The 19,106-nt window shown below is 43.0% G+C and overlaps 1 protein-coding gene across 2 annotated transcripts in view; it reads left to right on the top strand.

The window, feature by feature from the left end:
- Nucleotides 1–19,106, top strand: part of GPAT2 (glycerol-3-phosphate acyltransferase 2, mitochondrial) — a 128,612-nt gene that overhangs the window by 47,426 nt on the left and 62,080 nt on the right. For both annotated transcript variants that reach the window (XM_068274838.1, XM_068274839.1), the window contains exon 12: nt 2,250–2,335. In XM_068274838.1, coding sequence (XP_068130939.1) covers nt 2,250–2,335 — 86 coding nt within the window. The remainder of the gene's footprint in view (nt 1–2,249; nt 2,336–19,106) is intronic.

The following is a 19,106-nucleotide window of genomic DNA, read 5'->3' as shown; positions in this document are numbered from 1 at the left end:
CTGACTTCTTCATATCGGTTTCAGCTATTTTTTCCCTGGACGAGACAGGCTCATCCACACTGCCAGGGATGTTAAAAGCTCTCCTCACATTAGTACTTTTGTTGCCAGGAGTTCACCATCAAATCAGATTCATTATTAGCTGGATGGGGATAGGAGTTGCAGCATTCAGCTTCTGGAGCACAACTGAACTAGAGGGATTCTGGGGCCCAGCTTGAAGTATTCAGATGCGTTCTTGCATTGCAACAAGTGCTGTCATCGCACCTCACAGACCTACACTGGCACAAGTGGACACTCAACTTAAAAGCAGACCTGAACTCAGAACTTCCTCTCTGCTCTAAAATATACGCAACAGCAAAATAAGTTTTAAGGAAAAAATCTTTGTTACAGCTTACAGAATTCCTGCAATAAATATGCAGTGCATCTACTTCCTGCTTTCATGGAAGCAGACAAATTCCTGTGCAGACACAGCTGAGAGATCAAATTACACTTGTGATTACTTAAAGATGAGGGGAAATTAGGATCTTCTCTCTAAGAACACACGGGGTACATTTCTCTCTGTTTTTATGGCGTCCTGTGCAAGAGTTCAGGTCCACTTTAATGTTTGGAAAGTAATGCTGGCATTAGATACTACACAGAAGGGTTTTCTACACTTTAGAACAAATTACAAAAAAGTAGCTGCGCTGAATCAATAGGACCTTCCAAAGGTTGTTTTCCTTTAAATCAATACCAATATGCTGCTCCACCTGCCCTCTGCGAAAGTAGGCAGAGAAGTCTAGAATAGAAGTAAAAATGGAGCCCTCTATGGTGCTTTAACCGCTTAAAGTGATTGTCCAGCAAAAAAAAAAAGTTTCACTTACCTGGGGGTTCTACCAGCCACATGCCAGCAGGGCCGCATTGCGTACATTTTTACGCATTCCCGCTGGTGCAGGAACATTAACACATACATTTTTACGCGTTGAACCATAAAAATGTATGTGTTAATGTTCCTGCACCAGCGGGAATGCGTAAAAATGTATGCAATGCGGCCCGCATTGCAGTGAGTGACTACGAGGGCACAGGAAGGCTGCATGGGGCTGGCAGAAGCCCCAGGTAAGTGAAACTCATTTTTTTTTTGCCAATCGCTTTAAGAAGGAGAGCAATTTTCACTTTGCATTTTGCTCCCATTCATCTATCCTGGTTATTACAACATTTAGATTATGTTCCTAGTATAGTGTATGGTGACAGTATTTTATTGGAAATGAAGGTGTCTTTTTTTTTTTTTTTCCTGTTTTGTTTTTTTGCATTCTCATTGTACACCATCGATGATTACAATACCTTATTTGCAAAAATAATAGTAATATACCCTCATATTTGGCATACATATTTAAAAAAGCCAGGCTCCTAAGGTGACATTATATGTTTTTTCTTTTACATTCTGTCACTTTGTTTTCATTTTACAAGTCTTTTATTTTGGTACAGAATATGCAAAAATGTAATTTCTTTTGATTGTTTGTGACTAAAAAGAGTACAAGACATGGGCCTCAACCCCAAACTCTATTCTACTGCTTATCACGGTAAATATGATACCACATATGTCTCTTGCTAAAACTTTCCCAAGTTTGATCATAATTTTAAAAAATCACTTTATGTTGGATTGAGTTTGTCCCTACCTATTTTTTATGTGACGTGGGACCAAGCTTTAAGACACACCAAAATGTATTCTACAACTTGTCATGGTTAAAATGATACCACATGTACCTCATTTGGTAAGTGCACTCTCTACAACTACACTGGACAAAGATATCCGTCCAGTTGCCTTTTAAGTGGTTTATTGGAACATATAGATTAAAATTGTACTTACAAGAAAGTTGTAAAATCAAGCGTGCCGCACAGCAATGTGCATGTCTCGGTCTCCCTTGCATCTGTTGATCCAAGTGGTTTCCCCTTCACTCCACCGAGGCCAGCAGTGTAGGTGTATGGTATACAGTGGGTTCTCTCCACTGGAAACTGGATAACCCGAAAGTTTGGCATGCCAGTTACGTCAATTCGTGTTTCGGCGTGACAATGCTTTCATCAGATCATGATGTATAGAATACACCTACAACTTTCTTGTAAGTGCAATTTAAATTTTTATGTTTGAATAAAAAGTTTTATTCACCATAGAGGGCTCCATTTCCACCTGATTTCTAGTTCTTTAATTTTTAAATTATGTAAAAAAAATTATTCTCTTCTAGCAATTTTTCTTTACCCAGATCACCTTGTCGTTTCAGGAATACATCAGCAACTACACATGGAAGCATGTGGCGCCAGCTCCTTGTTTACGAGAGACTCTGCTGCCTTTTATTCTGGGTGCGAGGTAATGGAAAGGCACAAACATATAAAGCATTCCATTTCATATATTGCAGCTCAGTGCTTGCAAGGTCTGAGACTTGCAGAAGAGATGCCGTGTTCTGCCTTCATTTCTTATTTGTTGGCTTTATTATGGTGGTAAGGGGTCACTGGATGCAGTAAAGTTTATGGTTATCTCTGCGTTTTAATATCAGACATTACATAAACCGGTTCTGTTTCTTGTTCTCGAGCTACTTTAAGCAATATACGAAAGCATTGTCCGCATACCTTGCAAGAGGAAACGTTGGGATTAAATATTTATTAGCACTCACTGCGGTACTTTCGAGGAAACAAATACACCAATCATCTGTAGCCTTAACATTAAAAAATACACTCAACCGAACATAGTCGTTCCCTCAGTAAAGGTCCATTCCTGTTTTGTCATGTAAGAAAATTCCACCAATATAAACTGTTCCAACTTTAAACTTCCCAGTGTTTCAGTACTACTGAATGTCACTTCCAGCTCTTGGCAGAGCCATGGGACGTGTTGCTGCTGGAATCAGTTGGCTCCACTATGTGCTTTATCCTGCTGGAAGTAAGCGGCACCTTCATAAAGGGAGATTAAAAAAAAAAAATCATACATACCTGGTGCTTCCTACAGCCCCCTCCGGCCTGATCGCTCGCTCAGCGCTGTCCTCCACTTCCTGGCTCTTCCGTAAGGGCTCCTGATATCTTGGCCAGTCGGGCCCCGGCTAACCAAAAATACCAGGAGCCCTTACGGAAGATTCAGGAGGCGGAGAACGGCTTCGAAGGAGCAATCCGGCCGGAGGTGGCTGTAGGAAACCCCAGTATACTTTTTTTGCTTTTCATCTCAGGTACACTTTAAAGAGGACCTTTAACCAAGGTTTGAACTTCTTTCCAGTCAGTAGTTGATACCTCCTTTCCCACAAGAAATCTTTACCTTTTCTTCAATAGATAATCAGGGGGGTCTGTATAGCTGATATTGTGGTGAAACCCCTCCCACAGTGTGATTTCATGACCTTGTTTCTGACAGTTTGTCTGTGAACCTCGTTGCATTGTGGGAAAGAACAGCTTTTTTTCCAACTGCCAAGCAAGCAATTTTATTCATTGCTGTGTTCAGTACAGTTCCTCTTTAATGTATGCCTTCAGTAGTTATGATCATGTCTAGGAGAACTCATGGAGAAGCATGTGATTTGTTTGATCAGCGTATAGATTTGCAAAGCTCTGATTTGCTGCGATCACATCCCGCTTTAGCACATGATTATGACTAGCAAATCAGAGACTTGCATATATATCCCCTGACCAACTGATTACATGCTGCTCCATGAGTCCTAGACTTGACCATCCCCACATTTTAGCATTGGCACAAACAGTGCTCTGGAAAGGAAAGCATCTAGATAACATACTTTGCCTTCTTTTTTTTTCATCTTGGAAATTCCAACTCCAAGGAAGAATAATCCTGGTGAAGAGGGTAGCTAAGTTGATAGCATTTTCCTTGCAGTTTTAGGGTACTGGGTTCAACTCCCACTAGTGATCCTAACTGCGTGGAGTTTATCTTTGAATAAAAGTTGAAGTGCCAAGAGGGGAAATGTTGGATACCTACCTCGGCAGGCTCTGGATGGTCCGAAGGTATAACGGATCCTTGTAAAGTTCACTGTTCTAGTGCAGGGTCCCTCTTGATCTTCTGGCTGTTCTCTCGGCTGTGTATGAGTGCATCCGGACTGGGCATGTGCGAGTAAGGTCCTCTAGTCTAGAGTCTTCCCCCAACCTCCTACACCTACCCATTCCAACGCTGGGAGCCCTGAAAAAACGGCTTGTTGACAGCTTGCACATGCTCAGTAGCATGGACTAGCTCTGGCGGAAAAAGCTGAGCCTGTTTGGGTCCATGCTACTAAGCATGCGCAAGCACAGACCCGATCGGGCTTGTCTTTTTTCACCAAAGACCGAGCGGGTCCGTGGTACTGTGTAGACACAGCACGGCTTTGCTTCAAGGGATAAGGTATCTCCACTGGATCGGCCTGGCTGAGGAGGATGGTTTAAGCCTCTGTAGAATCCAGTGGCTTCTCCCTCACAAGGTAAGTATCCACAAAAGGCTATAGAAAACCTCACAGGTTTGCTTTAAGTATCTATAAACAATACAATTGTATTGTAAATATTTCTTCTTTGGTTCCTAGTAATTCACTTCTGGCTCATGAAATCTTTCCACCTTTGTTAGTCCATAGCATAGCACAATGTCTAGCACGTTTCTTTTTGTTATTATTGTCTGCTGGTGTGTAGATTTTCTGCTGTACATGACAGGGCTTCTTTAGATAGACTTCAGCATCCACTGATGGAAGCTGTGATGTGGAAGACTTGGTAGAGATGAGTAATAACACAATGAAAGCAGACACGCTAGTAGGTTGTGTAGAAGCACTATGTGATCTGTCAGCAGCAGAACATTTCATTCTTTCCTTATTCAGGATTTGTATTTCCATCCCTCTGGGGATTACACATTTTATAGAGGCTTGCTTGAATAACAAGCAGGATTGTGTCTCGGATAAATAGACAGAACGTATTGTCAGGATTGTAACTAGTTATTTCTTTCTTTATGTTGTAAATACACATTAATAAGTATTGTTAAGCACCCCGAAGGAGCATGTTAACTGTGGGACTGGAGTGCAGAGTATCATTAATAGCATTCGCAGTAATGTTACCCTCTACCGTACTGTGGTGTTGGCGATTTGACATTGCTCCTCTTCCACTGGCTAACACTGATGCCGTTTTCATTCTGCAAACCAGCGTTGGCGATGTGGTGCGTCGCGCACGACGCATCGCACTGCCGAAAACAGGCCTTCAGGGAACACTGCGTTATTATGAGGTGTTTTCTGTCTGGCCACAGGCCAAGCAGGAAGTGACACGTGCATGACGCACACTTGCCGTGACGGCTTCGGGAATGCGGAAGCGTATTGTTAAAATACGCTTCTGCACATGCATGCTGCGAGATCACGTCTGTAATTTTTTTTAAATCCACGCATCGCCATAGACCAACATGACTTCCAGGCTGACGCAGATTGCCGCACCTCGATGCAGAAGTCGTGTGGTAATGTAGTTCTGGACCTACTTCGGGGATGCAGCGAAAACGTCACTTCTGTCGCATCGCGCCGTAACTTGTCAGTATGAAAGTCACCATAGATTTCATTGCCCGGCGGTGGGGTGTAGTAAAAATACTGCACCGCCGCGGTGTGAAAGGGCCCTGAATGTTCTTCCGTGATGTGTTTTTTGGTGTTTTGCCAATGCTCCCCTTCTACTGGCTAACACTAAAGGTTCTCTAGCAATATATGGGCAGATCGGCCAAGAGACAAATCTCCCTGTAATCTAATCTGATCAGAGAGAGATCTGTTGGCTGCCCATACACCACAGACCAATTCCCGATCGATTGTGTGAGTAATCCCCTAGGATTACATGTGTCTGAGGCCTGGAACCCTCTAGCAGTACGTTACTGAGCGCTTTGCGATTTGAAAACTCTTGCTAATGTAATGCTATGGGTGTGATCCCACTTGAGCGATGTGATTTTATAAAAATCCCCCATAACATTACATTAGCAAGAGCTTTTTCAAATCACTAGTAATTAGAAAAGGCTGCTAGTGGGTTTGAGCCCTGAGACCTTGATGGGGGTTGGACAGACATGTTTGTCTTGTTCACAATATAAGAACCATGGCAGTTTGCTCATTTTGTTGTTGAGTTCTGGAGCTTTTCTGCACCTGTTTGCCGATTCATTATTGTGTTCAGTACTTTTATTTTCTTTGCTGTGTGCGCCAAGGGGAAGAGAGCTGTGCCCAGACCATTCTGTTTGTTGCACATCATAGAAGTTCTTGCCTTAGAAAAGACTAGGGTTATTTTTTTGTCTTGGTCTGGAGAGAGAATGTTAGCATGCCTAGCCAAGATTTTTGTCACCCAAGAAGATTGTACATGATTATCTCAGTTGGAAATCTAGTGTGATGACAGGTGTCCCCAATATAAATGTAGGCCCCTTACGCTGTGTCACACTGCGTTACTTTTCCTCACCACTAGGGTCATGCAAGTCAATGGAGACTTACACATTTCACGCAGTTCGACACGGTGCACCGGAAGTATCCAAATCGCCTCACAGGTGCATTACCGTATGGTCCGTGCCTAACACATGGATTATGCACTAGTGGGCGCCGCAATAAGTGTGCACGGTGGAGCCCCAGATATCAAAACAGGAGCCTCGGCATTACTTGCGGGTAAAAGGTAATGATTAACCCATTATGGATATGTCAAGGGGGTGATAAAGAAAATATATAAGCATTAGAAGTGCATCTTCACTGTACACAACACATTTTCAGTCTTTCAAAGACTGAACATTCTTCTCTTTCTATAGGAGTAGAGAACAGGGCTCTCTCCTCGACAGGTCAGTTCATTTGGGCATGGGGATCAGCAGGTATCTAATAGACAAATTATCGATAATCTGGCACTCAGGTGGTGAGTTGGGTGCCCAATGAGGATAGTAGCCGACCTGCTACTACATAGAAAATAATGATTGCAGCCGATAGTAGCCGGTGAAATACATATAGCAGTTGTTTAAGTGCTGGGATTAGTGTTAGAAATTACGTGGGAGGTTAGTGTTAGGCACTAGGAGGGAGGGGTCAGTGTTAGGCCTTACACGAGGGGGTTAATGTTGGGCACCAAAGTGGGGGGGGGGGTTAGTGTTAGACCTTACACGAGGGGGTTTGTGCTAGGAACTAGGAGGGGGATGATTAGTGTTAGGCCTTACACAAGGGGGTTAGTGTTGGGCACTGGAGGGGGGGGGGGGGGTTAGTGTTAGACCTTGCATGAGGGGGTTAGTGCTAGGAACTAGGAGGGGGATGATTAGTGTTAGGCCTTACACAAGGGGGTTTATGTTGGGCACTGAAGGGGGGGTTAGTGTTCGACCTTACATGAGGGGGTTAGTGTTGGGCACTGGAGGGGGGGGGGGTTAGTGTTAGACCTTACACGAGGGGGTTTGTGCTAGGAACTAGGAGGGGGATGATTAGTGTTAGGCCTTACACGAGGGGGTTTATGTTGGGCACTGAAGGGGGGGTTAGTGTTAGACCTTACACGAGGGGGTTTGTGCTAGGAACTAGGAGGGGGATGATTAGCGTTAGGCCTTACACGAGGGGGTTAGTGTTGGGCACTGGAGGGGGGGGGGTTAGTGTTAGACCTTACACAAGGGGGTTTGTGTTAGGCACTAGGATGATTAGCGTTAGGCCTTAAATGAGAGGGTTAGTGTTGGGCACTAGGAGGGGGTGATTAGCCCTAGGCCTTACATGAGTGGTTAGTGTTATCCACTAGGAAGTGGAGGTTAGTGTGAGGCTTTACACAAGTGGATTGGTGTTTGGCACTAGAAGGGGAGGCTGTTGTTAGGCCTTACATGTGGGCAGGGGTGTAGCAATAGGGGTTGCAGAGGAAGCGACCGCATCGGGGCCAGAGGGGCCCCGAAGGGCCCTCCCTCAACTACAGTATTAGCTCTCTATTGGTCCTGTGCTCATTAATAATCTCTTCTATAGATACTTTGACTAGTGGTAATCCTTAACAAACTGTTTCCCATCCTTTTCTTGCACCTCTGACACTGTAGTTGCCCTTGGCAGGTTTTGGTGCGCCGTATCAATTGTTACGTATAGCGTGCTTGGGGGGGGCCCCAATGTAAAACTTGCATCGGGGCCCACTGCTCCTTAGCTACGCCACTGCATGAGGGCGTTAATGTTAGGCACTAGGAGGTGGGGGTTAGTGTTAGGCACTAGGAGGTGGGGGTTAGTGTAAGACCTTACACAATGGGGTTAGTGTTAGGCACCGGGGGGTGTAATGTTTGGCCTTACACAAGGGGGTTAATGTTAAAATAAACATATCAGTCAATAGCTTGTAAAGAATAAATGCTCTACCTGATAATTTCGCCGCTCTGGTGTGCCTTTTTTAGTGTTTTTTATCCATTATTGCTCCAGGAAAAATCAAATATGGCTGTCGGCTCATATCCCTTCTGCTTCCGGGTTATGAGTTGTTCTGGATGTGCTATCTAGGCTATATGAGACTATGCTGCTATCTAGGCTGTATGAGAAAGGCTGCTGCAGCCTTTCATATGTGTGCTTTCATTTTGGTATGATGTGCAGCTGCCTGTAGGATGTGTCTCTCATAGGAATGAAACTGCAGTCATCATCAATATCTATGCAGACAGAGTGCACACAGAACACACAGATCATATTGCAGCCACACTTGTCTGTTTCAGAGATTCTCTCTCAGCAGCAGCAGCCTCTTCCATGTCATCACAGCTCTCAGTATGCAAAGCAAGAAATCTGAGCCAGGAGGTGGCAGGCTTGGGCTTGAAAAGACTCCACAGAAGAGTGACTCAGCTATGATTCCAGGTCAAACCTAGACTGAGCCAGTCGGGGATTCTTATCACAGCTGCTAATAGACTAATTAAGCAGATAAGAATGAAACTAAAAGCAGGCTAGGTGTTTACTGTCATGTTCCCACTGATAAATGTAATAAAATACATGAGGGTGCTTCGTCTCTGGTTCTCTTTAAGCCTTGGTTAAAAAAAACTGTTTTAAGGATCCTCCTGTCCCCCACCGCCAGCTAGTTTCATTTCACCGACAGCATTTACCATAGCCTTCTTCAAGTTCCTGTCCGCAATAGCGTCCTGTGCCTGCGCAGGTTGCTATTGCAGACAGGAACGCGAATAAGGAGATGCAGGGCCAGGCAGGCGCAGTAAGCCTGTCATCGAAAAAAACTAGCTGGCGGTTTGGGACAGGAGGATCCGCGAGTGACTGTGAGGGCACTGGACGGCTGCAGGGGACTGGGAGAAGACCCAGGTGAGTAAAACTGATTTATTTTTTTTTAACCAAGGCTTAAGTATCCCTTTAATATATGTATTCCTCTCACCATGTTTTTATCAGCTGAGCGAGGGAGTCACTGCAGAGGTTTCCAGAGGTTATCTCATGAAAAAGCCCCTTAGCATGCATATTTGCAGCTCTTGGTTATCACAAAGGGTATTTTAAAATATTTACTTGTAATTGCCTTAAATGTCTGAGTCAGCATAGGAGCTTTATCACCTGAGAGCTGTGATGCTTTCTCACCAAATGTAGAGCTCTGTTGTTTGCTGTGATGCCAGATGGTTATCTCTCCCTTCCCTGCCTCCCCCTATATAGAGTGACATTAGAGGAGGGTAACTCTGATAAGTAGCTCTCTATATAGGAAGGGATACTTTGTTATCAGTATCATTACTTCTGTCGCTTTTATTTTAGCAGAGCTACAAGAACTATAGTCAGACATGATACTTTAAAAAAAACCAGTGGGACATCTGCCAACATTTTCTAAATTGTGCACAGTAAACACTAAAGTGCACAGATGGTTTGCCTTGATGGTATGGCGATATAGGCACAATGTCAGCCCTCTTGAAATGGTATAACTGCACTTTGAGCTGCTTCTCCTTGCCACTGGTTAAGTGGTATGTGAAAAGAGCGCTCCAATGGTGTAGTGCTGTTTAATACAGTTTAAGGGCGCAAATGCATATGCATATTCATAATATAAATCAATAAATACTTAACTCTCCACCATGGAAGTTTTTCAGTGCTGCTGTCCTTTCCCAGGTTAACCGAAAGGCACTGTGATCAGGTCTTCAACGAAGACGCATGGCGTTGAAACGCATTGTCTACACACCCTAGGTTCTCAACGTGTGGCACGTGTACCCCTGGGGTTATTTTTGATGGTTCCAGGAGGTACTCGGACTTGATATACTTAACCAAGAATACCCATTTTAGAGATAGATCTTTAAATGACACCAAATTAGTGTTTTAGTTAATTTAAAAGCAATAGTAAATGTTTTAAAATAGTTTAGAACCAATTATCATCTACTATGGTTAAATATATATTTGGCAAGGGGTACTTGTGATAATGTTTACTATGCTAGGGGGTACCCGGTGAGTACAGGGTTTTAAAAGGGGTACATACCAATAAAATGTTGAGAAGCATTGGTCTACACCACGGCTGACGGAGCTGGCTACTATTAAAAAATCAATAGAAAAGTGCGTTCCTCTCCACAAACCTCAGATAATTAAAATGCTATTGACCTGGTGCGCTCTAAGTGATAGAGATGTGTGTCTCCTTCTAATAATCTTGTAATGAAACTAAGCGCTCATCAGGTCTACAGTATACATATGTACATACAATTCTTCTTTTACTCTCAAATGAGCCCAGTATTAAACCCTTAATCATGGAATACAATCCCCCTCACACAAATAGTACCCAGTTCATATACTCTTCACAATATGTATAAATAAACAAAAGTCCTGGTGCTCAGGCCCAAAACCGATAGTCTGGGCAAGTGTCCTTAAACTCCTCACACTATATTGCCAATCCTTATCCTTTCCTCAAAAATCCAAGCTTGCAGTATTATTATCAATCAGTGGAATCCTTAATGTGGCCTAAATCCGTATACAGACACGCTGGCCTCTTACCAGATCATGTGGCTGATCAGTCAAGACCAGCATAAGCGCTTGCAGCGGTGTAAAAATTCCTTCTCAGACACGTCCCTCCAGTCTTTCAGCACCTTTGAACTCAGACAGACACTCCAATAGTGTAACACCGTTTATTCCAGTAAAAATTAAGTTTAAAATTGCACTTACAAACTCCAATAAAATATGCGCATGTAAAAGTATCCTCGAGGTTCAGCGTCTCCCTCCGTGGATAGGCCGTGCCTATCACAAACACAATTATGCAATGAGTAAAAGTTCACCTCGGATCCACTTTAAAAGGAAATAAATATGGCAGCCTCCATATCCTCCTCTCTTCAAATAGAATACAGCTTTTCTTCTGTATTTCTAACAGAAACATGTGTCAGTGTTTGCTGTGAGCCACTGGATTATTCCAGGTGCTTTATGTATCCTGTACAGGCAGGAAGATGAGAAGTTCTTAGAAGTCCACACTGCAAAGACACTGCATACTGTATTCCACACTTGCAATTAAATGCAGCTTGAGTTTAAAGTTCTGGGGAATTCATAGCAGACTGCAAATTTTAGAAGTCAAGATAATTTTGATTACATTTAATAGAAATAAAGAAGCCTTAATGCGCAGCGGTGACATATTTACAGGTAGGGACGTGTTATTGGTCTGTAGTGGGCAATGCGCCATGCAGTAGGTTCCAGTTCAGCAAACCGTCGATGACTCCCTGATGGGAAGTCCAAAAGTAGTGATGGTTTTATTATCTTGCACCACTTGCTTTTAATGAGATTTCAATAGAAATCTGTTCCAACATTGAGCAAACCACAGCCAGGTTTTTCCTGGTCGATGCAGCCATTCCTTCACAAACGCAAACCATAAGCATTTCTGCCAGTTGTTGTCAACTTCTGAATTATAATTTGCTTGAAATTGAATTGGGACAATGTTTATTTTTTTTTTTAGGTTTATCAAAGTGATTGCCTAATTAGTTTAAAATGTGCTGCAAATGGTCTGGTAAAGCCTATAGAAAGCTCCCCACCCCTAAAAGGGAAAAAAGAAAAAAAACGTGCACACTAGTTCAGAACTTCCCTGCGTTACTCACAGTTTCCTGCATCCTTTTCCATGTTGTAGTGGGGTGCCCCCCTGACTCCTGTCAATATGCCAGAAAAAAGCAATGTGTTGCTCGTGCCTATTCCCAAGGCTAACACTAGGTGGTGCACTTGCGTGCCCCTAAATGTTAGTCTTTGGGGTTTAAAGGGGCACTACAGCAAAAAACTGTAAAATTTAAAATATGTGCAAACATATACAAATAAGAAGTACATTTTTTTCTAGAGTAAAATGAGCCATAAATTACTTTTCTCCTATGTTGCTGTCACTTACAGTAGGTAGTAGAAATCTGACAGATGTGACAGGTTTTGGACTAGTCCAACTCTTTATAGGGGATTCTCAGGGATATATTTTTTAAAAGCACTTAGTGAATGGCAGTTGCTCTGTCCAACTGCCAAAAAACTGTGTAGGGAGCAGGGAAGCTGGTCAGCATCATTGTTTAAATCTTTCTTCGGGAATATCTTTATAAAGAATAAAAGCCTTGCTGAGAATCCCCTATAAAGAAATGGACTAGGCCAAAACCTGTCACTTCTGTCAGATTTCTACTACCTACTGTAAGTTACAGCAACATAGGAGAAAAGTAAGTTATGGCTCATTTTACTCTAGAAGAAACATACCGGTAATTCTTATTTGTATATGTTTGCACATATTTTAAATTTTACAGTTTTTTGCTGTAGTGCCCCTTTAAGACTTCCACAACTAGGCAGCAGTGACAGTGCTGGTTCCCATCAAAATGTCAAGCATCAGATAATTAAGGATGCATGACAGCTTTTGTGTAATAGAGGCACCTGGAAAAATATGCGTGAGGCAATACTGATAGTAGAATATCAGAACTTTTACCAATATTCTACGATATCTGATTCATAATAGTAGAATATCTATAATTATACCAAATTCACTGCATCGTGTCTTACACCTCACACCTCTCACAACTCATGATAAAAAAGAGATCACTGTGAGCATTGCAGGGCCGTGGTGAACTAAACAGCGCACTAGACCTGCTGTGGGCCTATTTGAGAGTAAGATGTTAGAAGGGCTATAACACCATTTAAATGAAATTAGGATTTCACTTTAGTTTATTTTCAAAAACTTTTTTTATTAGGAAACACAACTGAGATCATACAAAAGTGCAACTAGGAAAACATGACAGTCAGATCATATTACAGAGTATCAAAAGGAATCAGGTACATCATGAAGAAGGTTATGAGCTGTAGTCATAATATGTTTTTACACAATAGTGCCTCCTAAAAATTATGAAATTTTGTTCAGCACAAAAAGTCAGAGGAAATATAATTTTTGTAAAGAGAACACATAAGAACTTAAAGAGAACCTGTAACAAAAAAAGTTCCCCTGGGGGGTACTCACCTCGGGAGGGGGAAGCCTCAAGGTCCCAATGAGGCTTCCCCCTCCCCTGTAGCTGCAGGCAGTCCAGCGCTGGCTCCCTCGAAGTGTCCCTGAATCCTCCCTCGACAAGGCTGACAAGCGCTGATATGCTCTGATTTATTTACCTTTCCTGGCTCCAGTGGGGGCGCTGTTGCGGCTCTCCGCACGTAGATAGGCGAAAATAGCCGTTCTCCGTCTGGTCCGCTCTACTGCGCAGGAGACTTGCGCCTGCACAGTAGAGCGGCCCGACAGCAATCGGCTATTTCCACCTATATCCGAGCGGAGAGCCGATACTGCGTCTGTGCTGGAGCCGGGAAGGTAAATATTTACATCCCCGCTGTTCGAGGAGCTTTATCGCCACCGCTGTGGGACAGAGGAGGACGGTGAAGCCCCAATAGGATCTGGAGGCTTCCCCCACCTGAGGTAAGTACCCTCCAGGGGAGGTTTTTTTTGTTACAGGTTTTCTTTAAGAACAAAATAACAATGGTCTGCACTGCACCAAAAAAGAAATAGAGGATTGATATATACCAGTGAGGTAACGCCTCGATTGAGGAGCTAGAAGTATTCGAGAGTAGCTTGAACACCTGGGGAGGAAACTTCTTGTATCCAGGGTGACCACATTTTTTCAAAATGGTGTACCCTGTCCCATAGGTTAGCTTTTATCTTTTCATTCAGCATAGTTGCATGAATGTGGGTAAGAACACATTGATAAGACAATATCTTAGCCATTGGGAGGCTACATAGGTTTTGGTTGCATTCATAACAAATTGGATTAGTTAATGTTTTGCATGAGGTAATTTGTCTGGTTGCAAACCTAGTAGACAGATGGCGGGATCAACTCACAGATGGGTCCCAAGAATAAGTTTATGAATACGTTTGCGCCATATGCAAGTATTTCACTCTGCGATTTATTGGACTGGACAGAATTCATGGATCACTAAGAGGAGGCAATATGGATTGTTTATTGTTACAGAAAGAAGCTAGATGGATATTTGATTTAGATGCAGACAGATATCCAGGCTTGAACGAAAACACAAGCTATGCTCCCTTTCTGCCCCTTTAACCTCGATTGGTATGGTAACGGTTCTCTGCTGTGCTATTGCATCCTGCTTCACTCTTTGCTATGGGGGGTTTCTCAGTTTCCTGCCAGAGCATCTCTCCAACCCAACCTGATTAGCTTATTGATTTATACATAATTATGGTATATATAATACCCCCATCTTTATTAGGGGACTTCTGCTCCATAGGTCTGGCATTATGTTTCTTTAAGAATGCCACTCCGTTACTAGTGGCTGGATAGTGTAATGGTTAAGGGATCTGCCTCTGACACAGGAGACCTGGGTTCGAATCTTGGCTCTGCCTGTTCAGTAAGCCAGCACCTATTCAGTAGGAGACCTTGGGCAAGTCTCCCTAACACTGCTACTGCCTATAGAGCGCGTCCTTGTGGCTGCAGCTCTGGCGCTTTGAGTCCGCCAGGAGAAAAGCGCGATATGAATGTTGTCTGTGTTTGTACTTTTGGGGCAGTTTGACTGATTTTGCTATATTGTTATGAATGCTGCTATATTTCTAGATGTATATGCATTTTTTACTGAAAGCATTTTTCTAATATCTGAATTTAATACGTTATGTTTATAGTTTGCTTACATCTTGAGTTGTCATGCGCGTTCCCTGTGTGTCCCCGCCACCTGACCCGGCCTCTTTGGTCTCTCCCGCCCCTGTCCTCGGGTCTGCGTGCGGGGGGGGGGGGCAGGGCTTGGCAGATGCGCCGGGCGCACTATTGGTTGGCCCGCCTGTCGTGTCTGTCTGCACCCGCCCCCCCCCACCTGCTCGCTGCGGCCTGTGGATGGGGGGCGGGAATGGCCGTGCATTGTGGCCGGATTGGGCGGCGGCTGCTACATAGGTGGCGTGTCATGACCACTAGGACACGCCTCCTGAAGAAGCCGGTAGTAGCCGGCAGGGCTGTGGAGTCGGAGTCGGGGCAATTTTGGGGAGTCGGAGTTGGAGTCGTTGATTTCATAAACTGAGGAGTCGGGAGTCGGATGATTTTTGTATAAAATCCACAGCCCTAGTAAGTATTAGACTAAGGAGTCAGAGTCGGAGCCATTTTGGGTACCCGGAGTCGTAGTTGGAGTCAGAGTCGTGGTTTCATAAACTGAGGAGTCTTGAGTTGGAGTCGGAAGATTTTTTTCCCGACTCCACAGCCCTGGTAGCCGGCGAAATCGATCGAGGATGGCGTCCTCCTCTAACGCGTCAGTTGTCCAGACACCCGACCTCCTCTGAACGCCTGGTACATTTCCTCCTCCCAGCCCTCACCTGTCAAAATCAGTAAGAGCCCACTGGGCACACCACATGCTTTTTAAGCTACTAGACACACGCTGTCATCATGTCTTTTTGCCACTGCTATTCAGCTGCATGATTTGCCTCCAGCCTGCTTTTGTCTACCTGCAATGAACTGCTATATGCTTAAGCCTATGCCTGTGCTTTACCACATATGAGATACAATTATATGGACTTTTCTTTCCACACCTATGTTGCTCAGCTTGGATTGATGTATGCAATACAGATGGGCTTCTAGATATACAGGCAATTTTTGTACATGCATGGACTGTGCATTAGGGGGTGTCTGACCAAACGATAGCAGATTGGCAACTGTTACAACCTTGTGTCACGGTATATGGCTACAGGACGGCTATGAAATTGAATTATATTTTGGCTGGGAGTTGAGGACACCCTTCATTCCATCTCTCCACAATATTTTTTTCTGAAATAACCCAAGTGCAATTGTTGGATCTCTCTTTAATCCTGCATGTGTCAGGTTGGACTATTGTTTTTGGGCTGCACAGCACCTACATTTTTGATCTATGTGCACATACTGTAGTTATAACCAGACATACAGGTCTAGGGGATATTAGTGTGGGGTCAGGTGGGTTTGGGGGTGGTGAGGGTTCTGGGGACATTTGCTGTCATATATGTTTTTATAGATGCCCTTATGCAAGTGTTTAATAAAGTTTTGTATTTTTATAACTAATATATTTGTATTCAATCAGGCCATACCCCTTCCATAGTATATCTCAAAAAGTTTTTTTTTCTAGTTAAAAGCAGTATTAAACTCTGACATATTATTCAATAAAAATGTGTTTTCCTACTTTTTATATCACATACAGTTATCATATTTGCTTTTGTGCACAAGTATTATTATTCATTTAGAAATTACAAGTTCCCAAAGTACAGTTTTATTTGCTCTGAAAGCTGCCATTGCATTTTATTGATAATTGGTGTATTTATATTGTAATGTACCCAGTAATGATTTCTAAACCGTGTATCAGTTCTGGACACATTAGAAGAAGTTTCTGCGCACAGTTAGGGAATGTTTACATTCCTCTCTGCTACAATTAAGTTAACACAAGGTAATGTTATCACCAGATTCAGATGCAGATCTCCCTGCAGGGAGCATTCTATTGAAAAAGTAAAGGTGGCAATACACGTATAGATTTGCAGCAGATTCGACCATCAGATTTCTGTCAGATGCCTGTCAAGTAAAATCTGACAGGAATCTATCTGATGTGTGCCACACACAGATTTTCAATAGATTTCAGAGAATTCAATCTATTGGAAATCTATCTAAATGCATTATTGGACCATCAGATCCAATGCAACTCTATTGGCCATCGATCTGCTGCCAGCAGCAGATCGACCTATATTTTCTATCCAATCAAATTGATCGAAATCGTCCGCAAATCGATTGATCGGCTGATTAGATTAGAATAGATTTCTAATCGATCGATGGCTGAAATCGACCAGTGTATGGGCCCCTTTAATCCTGTGTTTTGAACCCTTTGAATGCTGTTTTTGATTGAATTGCTATTCAAGGTTTCATTGCTTTATCTATATGACCCAGCACATATCATTATTATGGATAGTATCTAGAATACATGTGGAAGATTTGGTTGGTCATTTTTTTTAGATGTTTTTACTCATTTGTATATCGGAATTATGTATATTGAAATAAAATGTTTATGAATTTTTTGATACTTCATTGAAGTGTGGTGCTGTTCTTGTGAGCTTTCTAGTACTTTTTCTAATTCATTTTGCTCTTAGCACACACTTTGGTCAGAGTGCAGTGTCTTTTGTATCTTATGTTGCTCTCTAGGTTATCCTAGCTATTTATGCACATGCACCTACCCATTTTTGATTGTATTATATATTGATTGTCTATGAATATGGAGGGACTATGGGAGTCCATGGAGGCCAGTTGGAGTGCCAAATTGGGGAAAGCTTTTCCACAACGTAATGACTCAGATCAACAATTACCAGATGACACTCGGCTACTCTTTAGACAATATAAGGAGTTACATAAAAATCACATCAGGTTATGGTGGAATATTAACAGCCTAGAACAATATAAAAAAGAACAAATCTACCCCAGAGGACTGAGAGTCCAAATTTTTCCCACTTGGGAACTAATAGGTGATTTAAAAAACACCTGGGAAGAAGGTTTAGCTAAATGCTCAGTAATCATTATTGACATGTTAATTGATCATGATAAGAAACTATTAGCCACAGTGAAATCTGGTCTTTCTAAACTGGAGTCTAAAATGAATACTTTGGATAAAGATCTTTTATTACAGACATTTATTAAAATACTCAAAAAGGATATGGATAAGATGGAGATGTCCATAATAGAGGGAAAGAGAAAGAAATTTGAGCGTGACAGACATGATTTTGATATAGGTACTGCATACAGATGGACACACAGGGGTAATGCTAGAGGGTACAGACCCAGACAACCTTTCAAAAGGAGGCAATCCTAAACCTCCCTCTAATCCCAGCAATCCCAGACCTATTAGGCCACAGCCCGGTAATTCTGGGGCACAGAGCCACATTGAACAATCAGACACGCAGAATGATGATTTTTTTATCAAGCGACACCGAAGGAGAACTAGACGGGGAGGGGCGTAGGTCTAAACAGACTCAGAGACCTTCTACGGACACTCCAACACATGAAGCGCAGGAGGGTGTGGGACCACTCCAGACCAATGTTCTAAACATTATCAATTTATCTGAAAAATTGGCTTTCAGGAAACTTTTTCATTCTCCAGTTCTAAACCAGGTCTAAATGAAATTGATAGACAAGCCCTTAACGATCTGATGGATTTATTGGCGGAATCTGAAAATAATCAGGAGGTGCATTAGACTCATACCTCAGAGACAGCATGGACCTCCTCAGAGTACTTGAGGATTTACGGGTACCCACGGGGACACTACTTCTCACCTGTGACGTCGAATCACTATATACCAACATCACTCATGATTGGGCCCTGAGGACGGTTAAATACTTCCTGGAGATGGAGGACAATGCACACTCGGATCTACACTCTTTCCTATTACAGTTGTTAAGACAAGCCGGGGAGCTTCAACAGAGGTTTTTGGACCGGGGCTACCCTAGAAAAGTGGTTAAGCAAGCCTTCTACACCGCCAAAAACAAGAATCGGGCGGAACTCATTAATGTGAGACCTCGCAAAAAAGACAATCTGGTGAGATTCAGTACGGTCTTTAATAATGGGTGGACGGAAATAAATGGGGCCCTAAGGAACACATGGCCTATACTGCAGTCAGACCCTGACCTGAGGAGTTGTTTTTCCTTTATCCCTCCATTACGGCAAAAAGATGTCCCACACTTAAAGAGAGTCTGAAGCGAGAATAAATCTCGCTTCAGACCTCATATATAGCAGGGCCTATCCGGCGGCTTAACGAGGGTCCCTGTCCCCCCAAATCCCCTCTGTAATGTGGGGGAGCGCTTCCTGGTTGGGGCAGGGCTA

This window comes from Hyperolius riggenbachi, chromosome 3 (genome assembly GCF_040937935.1).
Source record: "Hyperolius riggenbachi isolate aHypRig1 chromosome 3, aHypRig1.pri, whole genome shotgun sequence".
In the NCBI taxonomy this organism is placed as follows: Eukaryota; Metazoa; Chordata; class Amphibia; order Anura; family Hyperoliidae; genus Hyperolius; species Hyperolius riggenbachi.
The sequence above is the reverse complement of the archived record's forward strand: the minus strand, read 5'-3'. Positions and strand labels throughout refer to the sequence as shown.